Source organism: Mirounga leonina, unplaced genomic scaffold, assembly GCF_011800145.1.
Source record: "Mirounga leonina isolate KUSES-001 unplaced genomic scaffold, KU_Mleo_1.0 Mir_170, whole genome shotgun sequence".
Lineage (NCBI taxonomy): Eukaryota > Metazoa > Chordata > Mammalia > Carnivora > Phocidae > Mirounga > Mirounga leonina.
Window position 1 is genome coordinate 23,059,139 of NW_023270433.1, and position 25,117 is coordinate 23,084,255.

Consider the following 25,117-nt stretch of genomic DNA (forward strand, 5'->3'; position numbering starts at 1 on the left):
GTGGTTTTAACCAGTGGATTTTTAAATCACAACCACACAGCAAAAATATATTTTGCTTCACAATGCAGTCCAGATAGACATTACAGAAGCAAATATTTAATAAACCAAGAGGAAGCGCAGAGCACTCTCAAGTTCTCTGTTTTCTCTTTCCTTCTTTTAAAATGCCAGTTGTGACCTATTAAATTTTTGAGCAACTGATAGGTTCCAGCTAGTATGTATGAACCGCCCTGCCTAAGCTAGTGATTGTCACCCTTGGTTCTGTCTGCCCCCTGTGATCCTAGAACCAGAGGGGTGTGGTGACCAGCGGGCTTGTCAGAGTTCTCCAAACAAAGAACTTGAGTGGAGGGATTACTAGGGCTGGCCTAACCCAAGAGTCCCTCTCCAGGGCCCCTCTTGGTCATTGGGCATCCACTTCCCTACCCCACCGGAGAGAAGCTCACCACCTCTGGGTGCCAACAAAATCCTCCTGCTGAGCCTCCCTGTCGTTTGAGGGACATTTGAGGAAATGTAGGAGGTTTGGGATGGAGGGAGGACTTGGGGAGAAGCAGGCTGCCTTGAGATCTGTAAGGGCCGTCACGGGTAAGGGGAATTAGACATGCTTGGTGGTAGAATCATGCAGTGGGTGGGGGATGCCGAGAGGCATATTTGGGCACAAGATGAGTAATAGATGAATTTTTGTTCTTCCCTAAGTCCAAGATAAAAGTCAGTTTGTTAGTATCTCCGCTAGAATTCACTGCTTCAGGACTGATAACCTGACCCTACCACCCCACCTCCCAACTTAAGGTGGACGGTAGCCCCAAGGTTGGAGTGCAGTGCGGCTGTCACCTCCTGGGATTTGGGGCACCAGCTTTCAGTGTAACAGGAGTCTTTGCAGCAGCCGCCCACATGGCTCCTGTGTAGCTTGTGGGCAGGCAGGACTGCCAGATCTTTTTCTTATGCTGAGCTAGACTTCCACCATTAATTCACAGGTCTTTTTTTTTTTTAACTTAGAGTTTTGCTTATATTCCTGACACACAGTATCCTATTCAGCCCCACCTCTGTAGCCTATCCAAAAGTAAGTTCCTTTTAAAGAAGTTCAGCTCTCTAGGGCGCCTGGGTGGCTCAGTTGGTTAAGCGACTGCCTTCGGCTCAGGTCATGATCCCGGAGTCCCGGGATCGAGTCCCGCATCGGGCTCCCTGCTCGGCGGGGAGTCTGCTTCTCCCTCTAACCCTACCCCCTCTTACGCTCTCTCTCTCACTCTCTCTAATAAATTTAAAAAAAAATCTTTAAAGAAGTTCAGCTCTCAAGTGTCAGAGAAAGTAGTATTTGTTGTTTTCTGTTTGTTTTCTAAAATCTGGGGAGGCATTCGTTGCTTTTTTTGTGAAGTTGAGATCATGGATGGGATATACTCTAGGAGTGGACTTTTACATTTCTGAGTCAGGTGTGCTGACATCTCTTCTGCATGATTTCCTTTCTTTTTTTTTTTTTTTTTTTAAAGGTTTTATTTATTTGACAGAGAGAAAGACAGCCAGAGAGGGAACACAAGCAGGGGGAGTGGGAGAGGGAGAAGCAGGCTTCCCGCCGAGCAGGGAGCCCGATGCGGGGCTTGATCCCAGGACCCTGGGATCATGACCTGAGCCGAAGGCAGACGCCTAACGACTGAGCCACCCAGGCGCCCCTGCATGATTTTCTTTTATTCTGATTGTTAGACCTCTCCTTGACTGGAAGCCTCCACAACTGCTATTCCCGATAAATTTAGGTCATTGTACACAGAATTTCATTTACTGGCAGTCTCAAAACGAGGCTCCTTCAGGATCCCCAGGAGATCCCCTAAATTTGGGCCTCCTTCCACTATGACAACCTCTTTGTATGATGTCATGAGGTTGACTCAGACAAGGTAACCTTTGATGAATGGTGATGTCCAGGTTTGTGTTCTCATTTCTATCCCTAGGAAGATACACCAATTAGCCTGGTTCGTCACTGGAGGTCCAGATTTACCATCAGATTATCCAGATTCTCTCCCTTGTCTGCTTCCTCCCAGTACTATTGTAGGAGGAGAGAACACTTAATTCTGGTTGCATGTCAGCTTGGATAAACATAGGAACAAACTAGAAAGGACTGATGATGTTCTCCTAGGTGAAAAAGATAGTCTCCAATACAGAGTAAGCATGAATCGGCAAATGTATGCTACATGGTGTCTCAATGCTGGTCTTCAACACGTTGAGGGGAGTTGATGATAACTACAGGCTACATAAGGATATCAGAGTTAGGAAATTGACCCTAAGCCTGAAGTCATTAGATGTATAAGAAATTTGTAGCATAGTCAGGTTTTTTCATAGCATGAGTGTCCAGGTTAAAATAAGATCTAACTGACCCCATGTAAACTGAATGTCTTGTTGCCTCAGAAAAGGGAGGTGGTGGTACCTACTTCAGAGCTGGTAGGAGGCTGAAATGAGGCAGTACGTTATGAATTCCCTGCACCCAGCCCAGATCTGTGCAGAGAGGAGGTTGTAATGCCAAGTGAAGCATTCATGTCTCAGAACACCAGCACCTTGACCTTGGGACATATAAACTTGAAGGACTAAGGAGACCGCATGTGTTTCAGATTGCCAAATGATCACTCTCCTGCCCCAGAACACTTCTGCTGCATCTGTATTATATTTCAAGAAGTTTCCCTTTTGTCCTCTTGGCCAGACACTGGAATGTCTATCCCATTTGAATCTGGGCTTTAAAAAGGAGTGGGAGCTAGTAGCCAAGTGGGTGTATGCCACATCCCTAAATATAAAGCTTTCCATGGCCCTTGGTGGCCGGCGCAGCACTTACTGCTGTCTCTTACCCAGTCCCTGGACAGGGGACAGATTCACAGGGTGTGGGGCCCAGGGTGGGTTCCCGAGCACTGCCCACAAATCAGGTCCTGGGTTTTGACATTGCTGGTGGCTCACGGGCAAGTGCCGAATTCAGCTCAGAGGTCCTGGCAGCTGGTAGCTGACTGATGTTTATGCTTTTGCTGGAGTACCCACAGTTCCCAGGACACGGGAAACAGCTCAGCTGGGTGTTTGCACCCAGCCAAGGCAGTGTCCTCACAGACCCAGCTCCTCTCTGCAGCTTCATGCAGAGGGAATGTGGGTGTGTTCTGAACCACCGCCCCCCAGCACCTGGGGGGCTGCCTGTGCATGATGCCCCTGGGGCCTGGTGCTCTCGGATGCCCCGAGTTTGATGGGGATTGTCCAGGGTGGGGGTGTCCACCTGCAACAGCACCGGCTGATCATTGGCGGGCTCAGCCATCCCTGGGACGGTATGTGCTGGCGTGAGGCTGTCTGGAAATCAGCAGCCACACAGAAGCATTGTTACCGAAGGGGCAGCTTTGCAAGGTACAAAAGAGTGCCCGAGACTTCAGGCGAAAATGTGTGTTCGTGTATCTTGTTTTCCAAATGTACAAACCTTGTCTTTGACTTATCACCTCTGTTTTTTGTATCTCAGTTTGAGTATTATGCATTAATAAAAAACGATTGTTTCGTAGGCATTTGTATTTCTTACAACTGAAGATGGATATTTGTGAAGGAAGGTAATGAGAATTTCACATTCTTCTTTTCCTGTCGGTTGCCAGACACTAAAATTCCTGGTTTTAATCTAATGAGCATGTATTTCTGGAAACAGTATTAAATCTAAACAAAGGATGGATGTTGAAAGCAGCATCCTGTACAACATTATGCTCCCGGACATCTGTTTTTAACTCAGTGTTGATTTGGAGAAGCTGAGGATGGATAAACTTCATTTCATGTTTCAATTTTATTAGCAAAGATACAGTTATCTTTCTGGTAAAGACCTGAGAAAAGTTACAGGGAGAATGTGAGACACGCTTCATTCAGGAAGACAGGTCAGGCCTAATTTTGGTCCACTTCCAAGCCCCTTAGTACCTCTAGATGATTCATTTTCTCTCTGGGAGACTTTGTGCTGGAAGATGTGAGTGTCTGCCTGTGATTCAGCACGTCTTGTGTGGCAGGACCATCTCAGGGGCTGGAAGGATCTGAAATGGCTCAGGAAGGAATGAGAAATGCCAAACCACTTGTCCCTGAGCTACCTCCTACAAATCCTGACTTTTCCTTAAGGGAGAACCTGCAGCCAGTGAACTGGTAGAAACAGTCAGCTTATTCCCATTCTCCTCATTCCCTCTTTCCTCCTGCCAGCCCCCTCCCCAAGGAGGGTCTTCAGAAGCCGCCGTGAGGGGGAGCCTGCCATGTGGTTGGGGGCAGTGAGACAGGAGCCCGTGAGACGATTGGGACCAGCATGGGCTGTGCAGACCCCAGTTGCCACGAGGTTTTAGAAGGAGAAGTGCAGGCTGGAAGGCTTTGCCCTGCCCCAGCACCTTGGTCCCAGTTGAAAAGCACATGTTGGAGGCTTACAGGAGAGTAAGGGAAAGGGGGGGCCTCTCTTCATGTCAAAGCGAGACCGGCATCTTGTGTCCGGCAGGCAGAGGAGAGCTGTTGGAGGTGTTCATGCAGAAGGCATGTGGCCAGAGCAGCTGCAAGGGTGGGAAGGCTGGAAGAGGCTGGGGGGGCTTCATCTAGATGGAAGGGAGGTTTGCGGGCGGGGCCGTGAAGATCCTGGGGGTGGGGGAGGGGGAGGAACATTTAGAAACAAGACACATATTGAAATCTGGACTGCCCTAACCTGTTGACTGTTCAGAGCTCCTAGAATGGGAGAAGTTTTGTAATTGAGCTTCTTCTCTCACTCAGAGGAGGAAGGAGCCCCTTCCCTAGCACAGCCACAGGCCTTGGGCCTCTGCTTAAGCACCCCCAGAAATGAGCTCCCCCTTCTGTGAGCCTTCTCACATGTGAGGGTGACTCTAGAGGGAAATTACCCATCCCTCTTCTGGGTCCAGGCTGCCCCCTGCAGAAGCAGAAACTTGTCTCTCTCCCCTACGCACTAATTGCTTTTCCCAACAAGTATTTCTCAAGCACTTGTTAGACGATGGGCTCTGTGCTGTGCTGGTCAAAGAAAGCAAGACCCTCACCCCCCAGGAGCTCTCAGTCCAGTGTTCCCCATAGTGGGAATTGACTGTCTTCCTTTTTTCTTCTCCCAACACAATACCCCTTGTTATTTTGGGTGACACCTGTTGAGGGACACGTCCTGCCTTAAATCCCTGGCATTCCTCATCAGGCGTGCTGGTGGCCTTCACCACCTCTCTCAGGACAGGGTCTCCTGTCACCAGACACTTCCTGGGTACGTCAGGGTGGGTCTGGCCATTTGTAACTGTGGCTCTTTTGACAGACGGGGTGGACCTGGTTAGCCTTCTTCCGGGGCTCCCTGGCTTGTTTGAGCCATCAGTGGCGGGCAGTTCCCAAGGCATGCTCTCCCTCCAGCTGAGCTAGGTGACTTTGGCCATCCGATGGAGACCCCAAAGCCTAGAGGGAAAGAAAGGGGTCTCTTTAGGGGCCACATTGAATGGCCGTGCAGACTTTCAGCATTCTTTTTTAGTTTGCATTTACCCTATTCTTTGGAAATGTTCATTTCTGGCTTATTCTAGGATTGTTCCTTCCATGTGGATGGAACCCTCTTGGCCTGTCTCCTCGGGTGTTCCCTGAGTCCCATTCACCTGCTCCGCCTCTAGCAGGGACCCTGACTGAGGTTTCCTTGAAGTCCATCTTGGTAGGAGAGCGAGCGGCTGGTGTCTGCTCTCCCCACGGGCGCTCTGGGTCTCCAGATGAACAAACAGATGGTGCATATCCCTGGACGTAGCTCCAAACTTGGGAGAGATCGTTTAGAAGTTCTAGCAGGGAACACCTAGTAACTTGAGGAAAGTTGGGGGCCCCTCACATAGGGAAGGCCCCTTCTCATGCGGCTTCAGGACAGCGCATAGCACAACAGACAGGAAGGGGAACCCTGCGTTGGCCAACCGGATTAGTCAGAGACATGGGGGTGACTCACATCTTGGGAATTTCAGGAGCTGCCATGGAAACAGCACTTTTTCTCCACTTCCCCCGGGGCTGCCGGGAAGAATGCTCTCAAAATCTGTGTCTCCCCACCCTGCAAGCCTTCATTCGCACTGCTTCTAGTCAGCCCCTCCGCAGTGTATTTCTCCAGCTGGCAGGGATCCCTGGCCCAGGTCTGCTGGCCGAGCTCCTAGGCAGATGGTGGAGTTCATGGTTGGACAGAGAGAAGGGAGCAACCAGAGGATTCAAAGTATGACTAAGCTAGAGATGGTGTCATTGGCAGAAACAGGGTGTTTGGAGGGCAGTGAGCCTGAGGGGAAGGGAGCTCAAGTCTAATGTCTAATCCATGGATTTCTACCAGGTGGCAGGCACACTGGGAGGCGGACAGACCATCCCCTATAGATTGGAAGCTTCAGGAGGGTAAATAGATTTAGGAATCTTAAGTAACTGTTACTAAGTAATTTAGAACTCACAGGAGTTTTAAAATTTTAAGATCCTTTTCTATTTTTTCCCATCTAAGAGGATGTCACCTTTCTAGAAAGGTGGCAGAAGTCAGGGATTTAGTTAGAAAGCCCTACGAAAAGTCTCACGTCTTTACTAGAAAGATACGAAGGCTGCCCATTGATCTAAGAGTATAATTTTTCTCACTTTTCCTCTTAGTGATATGAGCCTGACCTTTCTTGACCAGCCAAAACCTTGGCCAGCATTAGGCCTCCAGCTTCATGGTGTTTGTATTAATGTGTATTATTTTAAACATGACAAAGTTCTCTTTTAGTTGTGAATCTTCAGTGTTACATTTATGTGTACTGTTTGAGTTACATCCTAAAATTATCTTTATTATGATTCATGATGTTTTTTAATGGTTAATCTAAGACAGAAGACTGGTGTCCCCCATCATGGATGTTTCAGGCTGTTGGCTCTTGTGACTTTGCTAATATGTTTTTCTCCCGACAGGTTAACCTGCCCTCTTAACTCGGCAGTGGTTCTAGCATCCTATGCCGTACAATGTAAGTCACCAAGGGAGCCTTTCACAGATGGACAGACTATTCTGACTGATGTATTAAGAAAGTCACTGGCCTTTCCCGTTTGACCAGATCACTTCCCCTCTTCCCAGGAATCCCGTTGGGCAAGCTTATCTCTGGTTGTCGGGGTACTCCCACTTTCACCCTGACTGACGCACTCTGCCAGCCCGGGGATATTGGTTCGGGAAGGTGTGGATGAGCCCATACAACAGAAGTCACCTATCACACATTGCATTAAGCAGACCCCTGCTCACGTATTGGATCTCATAACAAACCCCAGTGGGGCAGGTATTTCTACCAGTCACCTCTTACAGACACAGAAACCAAGTCCCACGGTTAAGCAATTTGCTGGCGGCCACTCGTGCTACTTTCTTAGGATCTTAGGAATTTGTTTTTAGAGTTTCAGTAGAGTTAATGGGTCATTCGTTGGTGTGTAGCACCAGTGTCCAGGAGAAATAAAATGTGAGCCACATAACGTTGTTTTAAGTTTCTAGCACCCAGTGTTAAAAAAGGCAAATGAAACAGGTGAGATTAGCTTTAGTATTTTAACTAATCCAGTATATCCCAAATATTATCATTTTCATATGGAGGCAATGTAAAAAATTAACCAGATATTTTACATTTTGTTTTCATGTGAAGTCTTTGAAAACCAGTCCAGATTTTACACTTACAGCACATCTCAATTTGGACCAGCCACATTTCAAGGGCTCAGGAGCCACTTGTTGCTGGTGGCTGCCACATTGGATAGAAAACCCATACGGAATTTCCCATCAAGGCCTGTTTAAGCTTAAGAAATCACTCATTCAGCAAAACTTTGTTGAGGGTATATATCACATCAGGCCCCGTGGTAGATGCCGCATGTGCATGATGGAAAGGGTCCCGAGCCTGAAGGAAGGCGAAGTACCCCTTCATAGTTAGCCGTGTGGTGCCCGGGCAACACACTAACGTAGAAGTCGGACAGACTTCCATGGGAGCCCAGGACGTAGGAAGGCCCCTGTGCCTTTCTGTGAGCCTCACCCCATCTTGGCCTGTTAACCCTCTTGGCCGACTGTGTGGTAGGCGGCTAAGAGGGCAAGATGGTCAGGTCTCAGAGCAGGTGGGGGCTAAATTACTCACTCTGCTTTGGTCTCAGAGGCAAAATAGCAAGAGAAGGCTGACAGGGACTCCTGAGGTGGCCTTAAGTCTGTCCACACCCCCGGCTTCAAGGATCAGGAATAGGAGAGGTGAAGAGCAAGGTGGCTGGAACTTACCAGCTTACCTGCCCACCTGCGTGATACCAGGAAGTGGAAGACAGACTTTTAACAGTGACCCTACTCACTAGTCAGGTAAGACCTAGCATCAGTCTCCCCAGATGGCCTGCACCTCCTCCCTCTCAGTTTCCTCTCAGGGAAACTGAGAAGAGGTTGCACAGTGGTGGGTCTGGGTAGATTGGAAAGTTCCCCTCTCCCTACAATGCAACTGGAACAGACCCACCCATGTTGCATCCAGGTGGGAAATGACGTGGCCACAGTCGACCTATATCCTTGCTGATCTCGAGACCTCGTTTCCTCTGTCTCTGCCAGGCTGATCGGCTGAAGAAGCAAGCTTTGCCACATCCCAGAGTGAGTTTGGTGTTCACAGCTAGAGCTTGAGGTTTGAGGGCTGGGAACACTTTTAGGAAGGACATAGCTTTGGATGCAGCCAGACTCAATTTTAAGCCTGGCTTCTCCATTTGCCACTTACGTGATATTACCTCCCTGAATTTACATTTTTCCCTCTGTAAAATGGAGGTGAGGACAGTGACTGTGACAACTCAGAATTGACTATTTGAGTCAGATCACACGTGTGAAGTAGTCTATAACTAGAAACTCTACAGTTGGACCCTTGCCGTTAACTGAGTCGACGAGAGCACACCTGAAGCCGTATTACCTGGGTTTTGGCTCTTCCCCTCATACGTGCATGACCCTGAGCCTCCCTAGGCCTCAGCTTCTTCATCTGTCAAGTGGGGATAACAGTGTTTACTTCATGGGGTCGTAGTGAAGATGGAATGAGTTATTATATGGAAAGCTCTCAGAATCGTGCCTGGCGCATGGTGAGTGTTAACTCTCACTCTGTTTTCATGTCTCCCCAGAAGAAAGCTTTCTAAAGAACTGCCTGTTGTTCAACAACAATAAACTCTACTTAGAGTAAAATATAAGAACGAAATAAGAAAAAACTATTCTAAGCTTCAGTGGTCAGGTTCCCCCTCTGCAAACGAATGCTAGGCTGGGGGCTAAAGGAATTTATTAGCACCTAAAAAGTACAAACTAGTTTCAGTGGAAATATTAGCATGACTATCATGCTAATAAAATTATGGATCGTCAGACAAACATTTCTAAGTATAAGTTCTTTATTCCTTCACTCTGAGGAAGTACACATGTATTTTTCCTCATACTTCTGTGCATGCATTCCTGTAAGATTAATTCTTAGATACTGCTGGATATCTAAATTGTATCTGCTACATCTCACCAGGTTGTCCTAACAGACGTGTGTCATAGGGAGATAAACCCTACCAGTGATGAGCAAACCGAAGGCACATTTTCTTACTAGATAAAAAGTAATGTAGGCAAATACCTGAAAAGACTTCAGGTTGCTGGTGGCCACAAGTCCTGATGAGGCTCAAAGAATGACATTTTTAGAAATGTGTATTTACTCCATAATGTCCGTTGACCTCTGTTACATGCAGGTTCTGCACCCGCCTCAGGGTTGCACGGACAGACAAAGCATGGCCTCTCTCTGCAAGGGGTCTCCTGCCCGGTGGGGAGGCACAGGTGGGCCAGCTGATGCTGGCAGTGAGGGTGAGCACAGAGGATGCACCCCATCCCGCGTGGGGGAGAAGCGAGCAAGTCCAGAAAAGCTTCTTAGTTGTGACCCCTGAGAAAAGCCTCCAAGATCAAGTGGGAGATGGATAAATAACATGTAAGGGGCATATATTATGTAAAGGACTTTCCCAACAGAACAGTTTCACAGCTTGAAATGCTGCACATTTGAGTGCCTAGAATATACTCTCTCTTTCCTGCACAATATAAAATATTAGCCAGAAGAATGCATGGGACTTAAGACAATGTACTTCCCACATAAACACTCATTTCCTTTTCTTCCTGCTATAATTAGCTTTTGCGTGTGTTGCTTCTCCAAAAATAGGAAAGTGTATTACTCTGGAGGTTAGGGTATGTGGTATAGTAAGTAGATGAACAGTATGGACTGTGGTTAGAGTCTAGGCTCCAAGTTACCAGCTGGGCAAAGTGGGCAGGTCCCTTCCTTGAGTCTCCCTTCCCTTAACTGTTTCATGGTAATAAAAGCAATGTCTGTCACTGGGTTGTCATGAGCATCTAATGGGTCCATGGCTTTGAAACCATCATGGGAACCTCCCTTTGCCTTCCGAGTGTTTGCAGATGACTGTTTGACTTTGTGTCCCTCTAGTGGTTAGCATAGCACTTTGCACAGAGTAGCTGACTAAGATTTCAAGGGAAAACCACCCTACACGAAGGTTCATTGGTCATTCATGTTCAGATGTTTGTCAGTGACTTGAGTAAAGACAGCCTTGCTATTCATGTTCGTAGAAGGGCCCAGGGGTTGGGACTTGTTAGCTAATATGGATAACCAAATCAAGATCCAAGAGGATCTCTATGAGCTAATGAAACCAACAGAGTAGAATTCAATAGGACTCTGGCTCGAGGCTCAGGAAAATCTCTTGCAGCATTTGGCTGCCTTCTGGGGCCGTGACCACTGTCCTCAGCAGATGGCCAGCCAGCAGCAGCTCGGACCTGGTAGGCAGGCTGGTGGGGATGGTGGGAGCACTAGCTGGGGCATGGATCACCTGGGTTCTGGTCTCGACTGCTGAAAGTGGCTTCTGTGGACCAGTTTCTTCCCTTAATTTGTTTCTTCCCTTTTAAAATGAATTTACGCAAGGTAATTTTAAGGCTTTCTCAGGCTTTCCTCATTGGGAACTCTGTCAAGGCATCTAAATTATTCCCTATATGCACACTGTTGTACACTTCACCGCATACAGACTTGCTGTAAGCCACACTTGTGCTTACATCATCCAGCCTTGACATTTCTGTCCATAGCTTAGCTGCATTTGGCTGGCCTTTACAGCCTATGGTCTCCCCTTGACCAGGTCTGCCTGCGTAAATCATTTGGCTTTCTGCCCTCTTCCTCTTCGAAAATTGAACTTTGTAGTAGCCTTTGTTTGGGTTAGCTCCAAGCACTGCATCCATGAGCACCTTCTGTGTGCCATGCGTAGGTGCTAGGCCCCACAGATGAGTCTGCCTCGCTCCCAGCCCTCAGGGAAGACTGTAAGGAGGAAACAGATCCCTTCATTACAGTGTGGATCTCAAAGGGCAGCTCTTATGTGTGATGGCAACTGAGGGGGAGCAGGGCCACATGGATGTAAAGAAAGACATGCTTGTGTCTCTCCTCTCATCTTTGTGATGAAATCCCCCTAAGCAGCTCCCCGGGTCCTCTCCTTCCCTTCTGAGATTGGCCGTGAAGCATCACCGCAGCTTCTCCCAGTCCCCATCCTTGTGACACAGAAGGAGCTGTGTGATTTAGAAATCTGTGTCGAATGGGTACTGTGGAACGTCAGTGCTCAGAAGCCCCCTGGCAGTGAGGCCAGCTGCAGGAAGAATTCATCGAAACCTTTGGAAAGATCAAGGTTAATATTTTTAAGAAAAAGATGAAAGTGCCTCATTAAGAAAATGAAATACTAGATAAATTATCCATCAGAACTAGAACTTGTTTTTCTCCTGTTTTTATAAAGCCAGAAAAACTGAACTTGGAGAAGGGAAGCAGGTGTCCTTGGGTCCCCCAGCCAGATCCTTGGCTGTTCCACCCAGGGTCTTTTTCCCAGTCTCCACAGTCCAGACACCCAGATGGTTTGAATCCTCAGGGCAGCCATGTACGCTTGTAAAGGTTGGCTACTGCACCACTCTCAGGAATACCTATAACACCTTAGACATCAATGAATCATGTTTGTAGAATGGCAGTCAAGGATCTTGAGGGAGAGGTGCTGTTTGGACCAGGGATGCATCTGGTAATCCCTCTAGAAGGCCCCCTTCCTCTTCCCTTTGTAATTGCAGGTTCCCAGTGTTTCCCGGACTCCCCTAAGAAGTTTTCCTTCTTCCCAAGAACTCTGCCCTCAGCCTTGCCAGGGCCCAGACCAACAGCCCCACCGACTCCCATCCCTCATGCCATGCCCCACCCTCCCACTGTGCCTCCGAACACATCCTGGTTCCATTTCTTCCACACTTCTCCAAATTCCAGGGAGTCGGTCAAGGTGCAGAGAGTAGTCAGGTCATCATGACCTCTTTTCTGCCCACACCCATTGTTTTAGAGCAGGTTGGTCCAGTGTCATAATCACCTTGGGGTAGTAGAGAGTCCATCTGCACAGTGCCCGGCATAGAGGGTGTGGCGTATTTGAGTGGGCTCCCTTCTATGTCTGTATCCAGGGGTACGGTACCACCTGCTGTGCTCACCACATTGTGGGTTTAGAACAGGACCTAGCTTAGACTGTTCAAACATCTGGCCTCAGGGAGAGCATTCAGCCGAAGCCTGCATGGTAGTACTTAGCCCATATAGGGTTCCGATAAAAATGTGAAATCTGGAGCAAACGAGAAGCTCTATTGCATGTGGTGGTAGAACCTCTCGGAAGAATGCTTCCAGTGCCTTTCTTGTGATGCTGTCGATGCTTGTGAATACAGACCATACTGAAAAGGCAATTTCCTCCTCATTCTGTCTTGATAGGTCATTTTGGAGACTATAATTCTTCCATTCATCATCCAGGCTATCTTTCCGATAGTCATTTTATCCCAGATCAGAACGATGACTTTTTAATGAAGGTGGAATCCCTCCATGAGCAGCACAGGTAACAGGAGGGGCGGGGTGGCCTACTTTGGGAACCCAGGTCGGGCATTTCAGATCTCGTGTTCCCTCAGGTTTGATGTGTGGCTTCCTTTTGTTCACGAGTCCTCTTTTAAGCTGTTGGGGGTTTGTGAACCTTTGGGCTGTTATGATATCAGATCTATTTGGCGTAACTAGCATTTCTGTAAAGTGCAAAATCCAGTAAGAGTTTAGGGGGATTTACAGCATTCTATTTTTAGGATGTCGTTGAAATCCGTTAATTCCTAGGGGAAATGCCCTTTTTAAATCTGACTGCCCCACAAATTGACCTGCCAGGCAAACCTTTGAACGGATGACCACACTTAATAAAACGTGCAGCCCCTTCAGGCGTCACGGAACAGACAAGCCAACGGACGCATGGTGCCAGGCTGTGTGCATCCCGTGTCCTCTCTGGGCTCAGGTCACGAAACGGCCTTCGTTCCAGAAGGGACACCAGTCCTCCACGGCCGCCTCAGGCCACGCTTGCACTCCAGCAGATGTGCCCGCGTCTGGCCCCCTCGTCCTTTGCCACATTTTATTCAAAGCTGCAGTGGCACTGGTGTAGCCCAGGTTAGATAAGGGCCCTCCCGACCGGGAAGGCCAGGTCTCAAGGGGCCGGCCATTCTTGGGAAGGCTGGAAAAACAGAGGCCAAGCAACCAGCGTCCCTTCTGAAAGGCACTGCCAATCCTCCCTCCCAGAACGGTTTCCCAGGCAGAAGCCAGCGTCCTAAAATAGTACAGTGACGTTTGGGAGTTTGAGGCTGCCGAAGAATAGATAAAGGTGGAAAGACCTGAAGAGCGCCTATCAAGTAAGCAACTTGGAACAAGGAGGGTGGGAATTTCGCAAGGTGCCTGTCTTCTGTATCTGAGGACTGAGAGCCTACCGAGTGAGAAGTAGTATTTACTAAAGGACCAAGCAGGCTAGATGAAGTCCTGGGCAGTGGACAAGAAAAAGACCTGCTTTAGAATTCAGGGCTAGACTGTTTAAGATTAATAATGTAAGGCATTTAACGACCCGACAGAAATGTTACCAACTTGGAGGGGGATTTTTATTTTAAAACTTAGAGTTATATACTTTACCGATGGCAAACTCTGCATCTTCTCTCCTTTTCTGTAGTGGGCTAAAGCAATCAGAAGCTGAATCTTGCTTTATTAACATAGCACGGACCCTCGACTTCTATGGAGTGGAGCTGCACAGTGGTAGGGTAGGTACCCTTGGCCCGGCTGGGTTCAGAAATTAACTTCCGGAAGTAAAACTTCTTGAACTGCCTTTTCTGGTATAATAATAATAATTTTTAAAAAGACCTTTTTAAACAATATTCAGAAAGTTTATGAAGTAATGTTGAGTTTGGTTGGTTATTTATCCAGTCGCTTTTTTCATGTTTTATGTTTCCATGGGGTGCGGGGTCATGGGGATTAGAAATGAGTAGTTTTTGTAAGATGATTTCATGTCATGGTTAAAGAAGCAAAAAATGTCTATGTCCATTTTCCAAGCGATACTTTGGTGAGCCAAGGTTTTTACTGTTTCATCTCAGTGCTGCTCAAAATACAGTTAATTGCTCAAATGTGACAGTTTTTAAAAATTATAATGGTATGATCATGAAAACCAATAAATATTTTAAATTGACTGTGACCTTTTCAATGAAACTGATTAATATCCATCATCTACTGAGCAATTTCTATCTGCTGGACACAGTGGTTTGCTTATGTCCCACAGTAATGCCTGAGGTGAGTATTATCACTACCCCCATTTTACAGATGGAGAAACTGACACTCAGGGACTTCTCAGAGGTCACATAGCACAGAAGTAGCAGCTTCAGTACATGACCCCGGCACCGTCTAATTGGCATCTGGCCTTTAATTTTCTACCAGTAATTGGCCCACATCATATCTAAAAGGAAGTAAATATTGGTTGAACACCTAGTAGGTACTAGCCATTGTTTGAGATGCTTTTCACGAGACCCCAAGGTCCATTTAAAGATTATAGCAACCTTGTGAAGCCAGTATGCTAATCATCCCATTTTACACTGAGAAAATGGAGGCTTGGGGAAGTTGAGTAAATAGAATATTTTTGCAATTCATAGACACACTTCTGTCTCTTTTGTGTCCCTTCAATCTTATAACTGTGTGATAGGCAAGTTATGACCTAAGTAATAAAGTAGGAAAAAGATATGGGATCTTAGAAAAATACCAACTGTGGGACTTGACGGTTACTTTTTATTACATTTGCAAATAATAATTTGTCGTAGAATGTTGTGGAGAGCGTTCTGCGGTGGTGAAGTGGGCTTTCTATGTCTCTGAGTTGATCTGTGCTCTCCCCACCACCTGTGTCCCATGAGAGACCTCAAGCCAGATGATTACCTGCCTGGCTGACACCTCCCAAGGTATCAGAGGGAGTTGGGTTACCTTTGGCTATGCTGGGTCATCCGAAAACCCCTATCAATAACTTGATACCACAAAGTTCCTTCCTCAGTAGTTCAAAAGCTGCAGTGGGTCCCAGCGACCCTCCAGGGAAGCCTTCCTACTTGCAGCGACTCGGCAGCTAGGCTGCTTCCATTTTGTGGCATCACCAGCTCCACACGTGGCCTCATGCTTGTAGCGAGTGAAGAGGAAGCTGGAGGGTCGCACGGCAGCTCTTAAATGATTCAGCCCAGAAGAGACCCATCACTTCTCCTAGAACATTGACCACGACTAGTCATATGGCCCTGTCTTCTACATGTGCAGCTGGGGAATGTGGGGACAGCCTGGGAGTTTAGTGAACAGTGACCATCAGGGGATGAATTGCATGTGATTTCAGCTGGGTGCCCAGTAGTGAATGTTCTCTGGACTTTCGCCTGTATCAGTGCTGTTTTCTTTGGCCAGTTTCTCTGATGCCCCGTGTTCGCATTGCTGTTCACAGTAATTTGTCCCACCACATCTTGGAAGGCAAAAGGGAATGAAAGTTTATTATCCTGCCACATATTCTGTAATTTCAGCCTGATAAAAACCCTTGGAGAGGTGGCTTTAATAATCCTTATTGTACAAAAGGAAAAAAATGAGGCTCCATAGCCCAAAATAACACAGCTAGTAAGCGGCAAACCCAACGTTCACACTCAGTGGTAACTAAGTCAGACTGTGCCCCCCCCTTTTTAATATAATTACAAGTATCTGAGTGGGTATATTGGGATATAGATGACTCAGGAAAGGAACCGTTTTAGTTTTAAATTTTACTCACCTTGTTCTCAAATGAATTTAAATACCTTATAGTCACTGTATCTTCCATATTTTCATTGTCTATAGCAATGCATAGCATAGCAGGCTCTTTTTTTTTTTTTTAAGATTTTATTTATTCATTTGAGACACAGAGATACAGAGAGAGAGAGAGCATGAGCAGGGGGAGAGGCAGAGGGAGAGGGAGAAGCAGGCTCCCCGCTGAGCCAGGAGCCAGACGCGGGGCTCAGTCCCAGGACCCTGGGATCACGACCTGAGCTGAAGGCAGACGCTTAACCATCTGAGCCACCCAGGCGCCCCAACATAGCAGGCTCTTAATGAATGTTGAGTCTATTGGATTTATAGGCAATATTTATTTATTCATTGGATTTAAAGTCAGCAGTCCTACGCTTCATGACGACAGGTAGCTAACACCTTTCCCGTGATGGGAGTTGAGATTGGTGGAAAGCTGTGCAGAGGGTGAGGCCTTGCTGATGCTAGCATGGTATCTAATTGTTGAAAAAGTACAATTGGATGTTCATGTCAGGATTCTGTGGCAGGACGAGTGGGCCTGCCTGGTAACTCTCTAAGCCGGTGGGACCCAACGGCTGCTCTCAGACTGTGTATGTTCACTTTAGAAGAGTCTGCTGCTAAGTACTGGGATCTGAAGTATTCTGTGCCTGTTTTCCATAACATTTTCCCTTTGGAGCATATACATACTGCTATTTATAAAAGCGTGGGTGCTTGAGTTACCGGAGGGCATCAGCGTGACCGTGACATGCTGTGAATCTGAGCTCTTCCCTTTTACAGGATCTGCACAATTTAGAGCTAATGATTGGGATTGCTTCTGCGGGCATCGCCGTGTACCGAAAATATATTTGCACAAGTTTCTATCCTTGGTAAGTGCAGACCAGTTCTAATTATTTTTTTGAATCATGCTTTAAAAATATACTGAACAAAAAGAAACGTTATCTCTAATTTTGCACTTTTATTTCTGAAGGAGGAGTGGAGACTTCACCCCTAGGTTTTTCCCTCCGACCTCTCTGGTTGACCCAGATTCAGTACTTGGGAAAAGTAGTTGAGTTTTCACCGGCATCCCATTCCCCCGGTCACTGTATGGTTTGGGATACTCTGTGGAAACAGGGATAAAATGGTGCAAGGCAGGTTTCGGAGTTAAGGAGGCCCGGGCAGTGCATTGGCCAGAAGTCAGAGAACTTCCTCTGGGCGGGAACTGTATTGTCAGTGTGGTTCCTTGGTTATTAGTTGGACTTTTACCAAGTGTTCAGACTTGAATCCTCATGAGACCACTCTGAAAAAGGCAGTGCTTTCCAAGGACTTCGTGGTGCAGGACTTGAGAGCACAGGCTCAGATCCACGCATTCCTAGTTGAACGATCTTGAGCACTTAGGTGAGGTCACTGAGCCTCAGTTTTGCCATCTGAAAACTGGGTCTAATCATACAGTTCAGGACTGTTGCAAGGCTTAGTTGAGGGACTGCTAGTAAAGCTTTTAGTAGGGGATCTGGTATATAAAAATACTGTCTGTGGGGGCTATGGTCGTGTTCTTGTGCAAACTGTCGAGGAGCTACTTGACACGTGGCCAGTAAGCGCCAGAGCTGGGATGTGGACCCACGTCTGTCTGGCTGCTCTCTGTCCTCCTTCTCCACGCTGCCCTCAGCTGTCCTGCCTGGGCATCACCAAAGCAGCTGACCGCAAAGAGAGCACTTTGCCTGTGGTTCTTGTCATTTAAAAGTTACGTCACAGTCCAGCGGCCCTTGTGTGATACTCGGCTTCAGTCAGCTCCTTGGTATCTGGCTGAGGCGACGGGCCCGCCATCGTTCCTACCCTGAGGTCAACCCCGGGAAGCCTCGAGCCCGCACTCCTCATGGTCACGGAGCAGAGGACACATGTTGAGACGCATCAGCTGCCACCCGGCTGATCCCTAAGTGCATTTTGTGTGCTTGCTTTCTTGCAGGGTGAACATTCTAAAAATTTCTTTCAAGAGGAAAAAGTTCTTTATACATCAGCGACAAAAACAGGTGAGTTACGTCCACGCTTGCTTTGTTTCTTGTGTTTGTAGCCACTTCAGCCATCCGTTCAGCAGGTAAAGGCAGCTGGGCCGTATGTGTGACCGGGGAGAGAGAGCCTGGCGTGTGCTGGACAGAAAATGGATGCCGGGGTCCAGAGTGCCCTGTAGAATTCACTGTGCTTACCAGGCTTCCAAGCAAGAAGGCAGTGACGATGGGTTTGGATCCTTGCTGCCCCACTTCCACTGACCAGCTGGGCAGGTTCCTTCACCTCCCCTAACCCGAGCTACCTTGTTCTAGCAATCCAGTAGCACCTGCCTGTCGGGGGATCCAGAAGATTAAGTAAAAGAGCATTGGTCAGAGCACTTGGCATGAGCCCACGAAGAGTAGCAGTAAATGTCAGCAAGAGCAAGCCCTTGATGTGTTTAAAATGCACAGTAAGGGCGCCTGGGTAGCTCAGTCGGTTGAGTGTCTGACTTCAGCTCAGGCCACGATCTCGGGGTCCTAGGATCAAGCCCCAGGCAGGCTCTGTGCTCTTTCTCTCTCTCTCTCTCTGTCTCTCAAATAAATAAAGTCTTTAAAAAAAAATTAAAAATAAGAGAGTGCACAATAACCTTTGCATGTGTCTCCTAAGAGGAGACCCCCACTCTCTGGATGACTCTGGGTGAAGAAGAGGACTTGAAGGTATGCAAGCTGAGGCTCCCACAGCTACCAAGGGAGGAACTAGAATTTGAATCCGAGACTCCTGCTCTTTCAACGACACCGCGCTCTGCCCTGCTATGCTCTGCGTTTTTCACTTACTGTCACTATGTTCATTTCCCAGGGTTTCAGAGATAATATGTTCTTAAAATGGCTTCACCTAGCATGGAATGAGGACACTAAAGAACACATGGAAATGAGGACACAGGCTCAGAGCAAACTAGGACTAGAATCTGGGTCTCCTGACCGCCCCATTGCAAGATCGAAGGTGGCCCCAAAATGCACGAGGTGGCAATTTAACATGAAAACAGAAAACTTAGGTAGGGTGAAGGTCAAGGAAATAATTAAAGTGATGATATCTGAGCGCTTGATTTAACTCCATGCTTGGGGGACAAACAGAGAAATCCAAAGGCTTATAAAATCTCAAGTTTCAGATAAATGGAAGAATTATTTCTTCAGGAGAGATTTTCCCAGAGCTAAATTTTAAAAGAAATGTATCACACAGCCTTTTTCTGGTTGCCAAATATATCCAACCCAGCAATGTAAGCATATTTGAAATCGGAGTCTTCCTAAAGGATCACAAGTGATGATAAAGAGTAGAGTCAGGTCATGTTTACCTTGTTAATAAGATGGTTAACAGATCCTGCTCCTGACTATTCCTGTAACATTGGTTTGTGGCCTCAGGCATTTCGAAGCTGGTTTTCTGCTGTCTGTCACATCTTAGCTGACGACCACTGATGTGGGCATAGAATCCCTGTGAGCCTTTGCTCGCTCCTTCATCTGTGCAGATGAAACCTCTACTGTGTTTTTCCTCCCAGACTGAATCCAGGGAACATATCGTGGCCTTCAACATGTTAAATTACCGATCTTGCAAAAACTTGTGGAAATCCTGTGTCGAGCATCATACATTCTTTCAGGCAAAGAAGCTACTACCTCAGGAAAAGAATGTTCTGTCTCAGTACTGGACTATGGGCTCTAGGAACCCCAAAAAGTGAGTATTCTTTAGGGAGGGTATCCACAGTAGACTGAGATGTGACTGTGTCCTGGTCACCGCCAGGTAGGGGACATCCTCAGAGGGGGGAATGCCATCATCCAGGGGCCCCAGTCACCGGGGCCGGAGCTCCCGGGCTGAAGGTGTCTCCAGGGGCAACAGCATCTCCTTCCGTGCATACTCAGCTACTGCTCGTATTCCTATCCTTCCTTTCTACCTCCACAACTCCGCTACCCTGGGAACACCCAAGCAGCCCAAATTACAACTAGTCCCACACCATGTCACAATAAGGGAAGCACAGGGCCGTAACTCTGAGCGTCGTCGTGCTCCTAAGACATCCTCTCCCACAGAATGTTAATTCCATGCAGTGCTCCTGAATAATGAATGAGTAGGAATAAAGCTTCTCAGAGTCAAGTGACTTTGGGATATACTACGTATCACAGTCACAAAATAACAGTAATCATGAAAACTGGCAATTGAGTGTTTATTTTGTACCACGCACATACTTAATTATATTTAAATTATATTTAAATCCCATGTGTACTAATATCTACGGGAATGATAATCAGAATATTTAATGAGTAGTGCAGTGAAAGAAATTACTCTCCTAAAATTTTAACTCTAAAGTGTATTTCCTAAACTAATCCTGCAGTTTATATTTTTGTGTATTTACTCTAAGACTGCCCTCTAAGTACAAGATCTAGCAGAAATTATCAAGTTACTGTTAACTGTTGGTTGGTTTGAAAAATTGTTTTCATAATTTTGCATTGTTGTTGATATGGCTGTTACTAATGAAACAGGGCCCCTGTCTGAGCCATTATCTGATACGTGGGACTGTATCAGACTATCCCAGTGACACTCCTATTATGTTGATAATCATTAGGTAGCTTTTTATAGATTCAATAGGCAGTGAATTTCTGTTAGTATCAGTGATAGTATTTATGGTGCTAAGTGTTCTCTCTCAGCTTCTGATGAACCAAGAACAAATCTATTTTCAAAGTTTCCAGCTCCCATAATATTATCTAGTACTTTATACATTCAGTGGCTCTTACTGAACGTGTCACAGACACAACTTACGGGAATTGACTGTTCACTTTAGTTGGACCTAAGCCTTCGGGCCAGCTGACAGGATTGGATAGTGAGCAGTTGAAAGCATGGACTTTGCTGAGAAGACTGAGTTCAGATCCTGCCTGTGTCACTTTTGATTTGAATTTACTGTTTGAATTTCCTCGTTTCTGTAAAATATAGCCAACACAGAATTGGGGGTGAGGTGGGCAGGTTCTGGTTACCCATTGTGAGAGAAAAAACTACCCCTATTTTGGTACCGTAAAACAAGCATCTTGGGGCACCCGGGTGGCTTAGTTGGTTTGGCATCCAACTCTTGATTTCAGCTCATGTCATGATCTCAGGGTCATGGGATCGTGTCCCGCATGGGGCTCCACACTCAGCGCCAGCGTCTGCTTGTCCTTCTCCCTCTGCTCCTCCCCATGCGTGGGCGCTCTCTCTCTCTCTCTCTCAAATAATTAAAATCTTTAAAAAACAAAACAGTCATCTTTCTGTTCTATCTCGAGATTTTGTGTATCGAGAATTTGGGAAGGGCTTGGCCAGCAACCTCTTCTGCTCCATGCGGTATAGACTGGATTTCTCAGCGATAGGCAGCTGGTGGCTGGGCTGGGCTGCAGATCCAAGATGACTTGGCTCCCATGCCTGATGGAATGATTGGAAGGCTGGACTCACCTGGACCCCTTACTTCTCTCTGTTCTCAGGGCCTCTTCATGTGGCTCTCCAGCATGGTCGTTGGATGTCTTACACGGAAGTTCAGGGCTCCAAGGGCAGAAGCAGCCAGTCATCTTCGAGGCAGGCCCAGAACTGGCACAGCTACTCTTGGTCAGAGCAGTCACAGGCCAGCCCACATTCAAGAGTCCAAGAACTGGAGCCATTTTTAATCTGCCACTGGGGGGGTCGATTGGGGATATTGGTGATTCAGGGACATGGGCCAGCAGTTCTTTACTACTAAGACCACCTTCATCGTATTGCAAATTTCAGCCCTCACTGTGTCCATTTTATAGATGAGAAAACTGAGGCTTAGTTCACATGATTTGCCCAACCCTAGAGCTACACCTACATCTTTGCATGTGGGACCTCCTGATAGAGGTTCCACATAAAAGGAACTTGTTCAGTATTTTGCAAGCTTAAGGGACAATGGAACACTTTTTTTTCCTCCCATAAAAGTATCTAATAATAACCTGTGACACATACTTTAGGGAACTACGACATTAAACTTTTAAATCCTCTCGCTTGCTCCCCTTGTTCTGAGGCAGTGTTGTCAATCAATGCTAATTTGCTTTCTGATGTAGATTCTCTTAGTGATGCTGCTGTGAATGTTTTGATCAGGGTGACAATGCTATTTCTTACTGTAAATTAGTACATTGATATTCTAGGGAGAGTTTCATGTTCTTCTGGGTTTTTTGTCCTCTTTTTGTTTGTTTGGCTGCAAGGAAATGCGTGGAATGTTTTAATAAGACGTTAAAACATTGTTTAAAATGTAGGAATGGCAGAACTGAGTTTGATTTAAGCTGACTTCAAACCCCATCCTTTCAAAGAACTCATTCCTTGAGGGGTCTAGATAGCTACAATTTAAATTCTCTAGGTATAAATAAAACACAAAAGTTAGCTTCAGGGAGGCCCGTTCATATAGCACGTGGCCTGGAACTCCATCCCCGAAGCATATTCTCGGGCCTTCTTTCAAAGAGTTATCTGTGATTTATAGCTAATGGCTTCTACCAGCTAGGATGTTGAAGAGCACCTTCCTGGAAGGATGGTTAATGTTTGTATTCGTGCCATTGTGAGTGACGTGAAAATTCCTTGAAGTTATTTGAGCTGTATTTCTGTGTTATCCTGAAAATGCCTTCTCATCTCGTGGTAAGGTTCGGTGATATTCTGAGAGCAACTTAATCGCTTGCAGTAGTAGGGCCCAAGAAAATATTTTCACCAGAAGAGAAGAAACAACAAGGGCAGCCAGGACAGAAGGGAACTACTTTGGACCTCATACCTCTACTTTGTAACCTTGGCTGGTGTCATCCAGGTGCTAACCAGCCCTCCACCAGGGAGGGAGCATGGACAGACTGTTTCTCTTATGGTGTAATTTCTTGTTGGACACGTCTGTCCATGTAGAAAGTGAACCTTGCTTCTGGTTTTTCAGGTCTGTAAATAACCAGTATTGCAAAAAGGTGATTGGAGGGATGGTGTGGAACCCAGCCATGCGGAGATCATTATCAGCGGAACACTTAGAAACCAAGAGCCTGCCTTCTCGGTCCCCTCCCATCACTCCCAACTGGTACGTCCTCCTTTTTTTTTGTTCTACCCACCAGTAAACACTTGATCTCTCTTAAAAACTCAACTTCCTAAGTTTTCCCAATATAGGTGGCCTGCAATCAGAGTTTATGTTTGCATGCTTGGCTCTTGCGGAATGAACAGCTTAGTGTTTTCATGACATGCACAAGCCTAGCTAAACATTTTCCTTAGTGTGTGATGCTGGGATGTCCTTTTTATTAAAAAGTTATTTGGTCTGAATTTGAGAACTACAGCCTACTGCAACGCCCCTCGTGGAATTAGAGTACACACTGGCATATTAATGTTTTGGGAAGCACACTGAGCTTTACTTTATCTGTATTCCGTTAACATCACACAAAATAAACTTCAGGGAAACCTAGTGAAGGGTTGCAGTGTAGGGTGCGTGGTCCTCAGCTGCAGTAGCAGATGCACTTGGGGAAGCAGCCTGTCTTTAAAGGAAGAAAGTAGCAGTTGGCAAAGTGGGAAGGGCAGTGTGTAGCTCCATCACCCGGACTCAGATTTGGGCTCTTTTGTTAACTCACAAGTTTCTTTACCTCTCTGGTCTCAGTCTTCCCATCTGTCAAAGGGTTCAAAAAATCACCACAAGTGATTTGACAGTGTACAAGTGCTTTGTAAGTGGGAAAAAAAAAAAAAAAAAAAAAAAAAAACCCGGTGGAATTCTTGTTGTTGTTATATTAGAATGTTGTTCCTCAGAGACATCAGGCCAGTTTTGTGAATGGGTCCGAAATGGCCAGGCATCATGCAGGAAGGGAAACCAAGCCAGAAACATTGCCCCAGCTCCACGCTGGACTAGAGAGTATGGCTTTGTATTCATGTCACAAAAGACTCGGGTGGACCTGTGAATTACCAAGGAGGGGTCTACTAGGACTAAGGGAGATTCTAATAGGCACAAAACGGGGCTGCTGTGCAGGGCTGCTGGGTGAGGACCCCCCTCCCCGCCCGGGGCCAAATGCTCTAGACAGAGATGCTGATGGTAGTTAGTGTTAGAAGTCATAGCATGACTGAGTAGATTTGTTTCTTGGTTTCCCAAGATTTAGGCACTTCATCCTAGAGTGGTAAATCTATGCTGTAAAGTAGCAGCTCAATTTGTCTGAAAGCTGCTGGGGCAGCGATGCCAGGGCCCCGGAACGGAGGCCCAGGACAGCATCCAGGAGAACAGCAGGGTTTGATGTCGCCACACCCGTGGCCTGGAGCTCTTACTGCTATTTATAGGTCCCCTCCTGAGGAGTCACATGCCTTTCTCCCCTACTCTGGACACGGTATTATTGATTACCTGGGCCCCGAGGGAATGGGAATAGTGAAGGCCCTGACAGTGTCCAGGAGAAATGGCTAAGGAAGAAGCAGCTAGAAAAATGGAGAGAAAATAGAAGTAAGAAGGCTCAGCAGCCTGGGGTCACCCACTGCAGGAGCCGATGCCCAGGGGCCACGCTAGGCGTCCGGAGAACATTGCTTCATTTGGTTCGTTTTCAGGAACAGGTACGTACAGCTGAGGCCCGGAGAGGTGGTGTGACTTGCCTAAAGACAGGGTGGTACTGCCGTACCCATCTAATAGGGCATACAGGGTATATTTTTAAAAGCAAACATTTCGGGGCACGTGGGTGGCTCAGTTGGTGAAGCATCTGCCTTCGGCTCAGGTCATGATCTCAGGGTCCTGGGATTGAGCCCCGTGTTGGGCTCCCTCTCTCTCTGCTGCTCCCCCTCCTTGTGCTCTCTTGCTCTCTGTCAAATAAATAAAAATCTAAAAAACAAACAAACAAATATTTCTTCTTGGATTAAGTGAAATTCACATGAAGGGATGTAGTTGAAGTAAGGTTTTGGTTTTGCCAAAAATTGTACTTTGGCTTCTGAACCCATTACTTAATACTCGTGCTCGAATGAATCCGAAGAATTGATCAGTAGTCAGTACAGTGTATTATTTGGGCATTGAGAGCTTGAGTCTTCCTAGAAGAATAACTCACCCTAAATCAACACTCACAACCTCCCAAAGGGCGTAAATTAATCTCATCTGCCTGTTTTTACAGCCGAGG

At 46.7% G+C, this 25,117-nt stretch overlaps 1 protein-coding gene across 3 annotated transcripts in view; it reads left to right on the plus strand.

The window, feature by feature from the left end:
• The window catches only part of PTPN3 (protein tyrosine phosphatase non-receptor type 3), a 104,797-nt gene that overhangs the window by 40,002 nt on the left and 39,678 nt on the right, over nt 1-25,117 (plus strand). Inside the window, exons 6-13 of one of the 3 annotated variants that reach the window (XM_035016113.1) lie at nt 3,501-3,545; nt 6,868-6,920; nt 12,699-12,819; nt 13,951-14,038; nt 16,833-16,921; nt 17,995-18,058; nt 19,564-19,736; nt 22,939-23,073. In XM_035016113.1, the coding sequence (XP_034872004.1) occupies nt 3,501-3,545; nt 6,868-6,920; nt 12,699-12,819; nt 13,951-14,038; nt 16,833-16,921; nt 17,995-18,058; nt 19,564-19,736; nt 22,939-23,073 (768 nt within the window). Of the gene's footprint in view, nt 1-3,500; nt 3,546-6,867; nt 6,921-12,698; nt 12,820-13,586; nt 13,643-13,950; nt 14,039-16,832; nt 16,922-17,994; nt 18,059-19,563; nt 19,737-22,938; nt 23,074-25,117 lie in introns of those variants that run through there. The other 2 variants (XM_035016114.1, XM_035016115.1) reach the window with 2 other exon arrangements.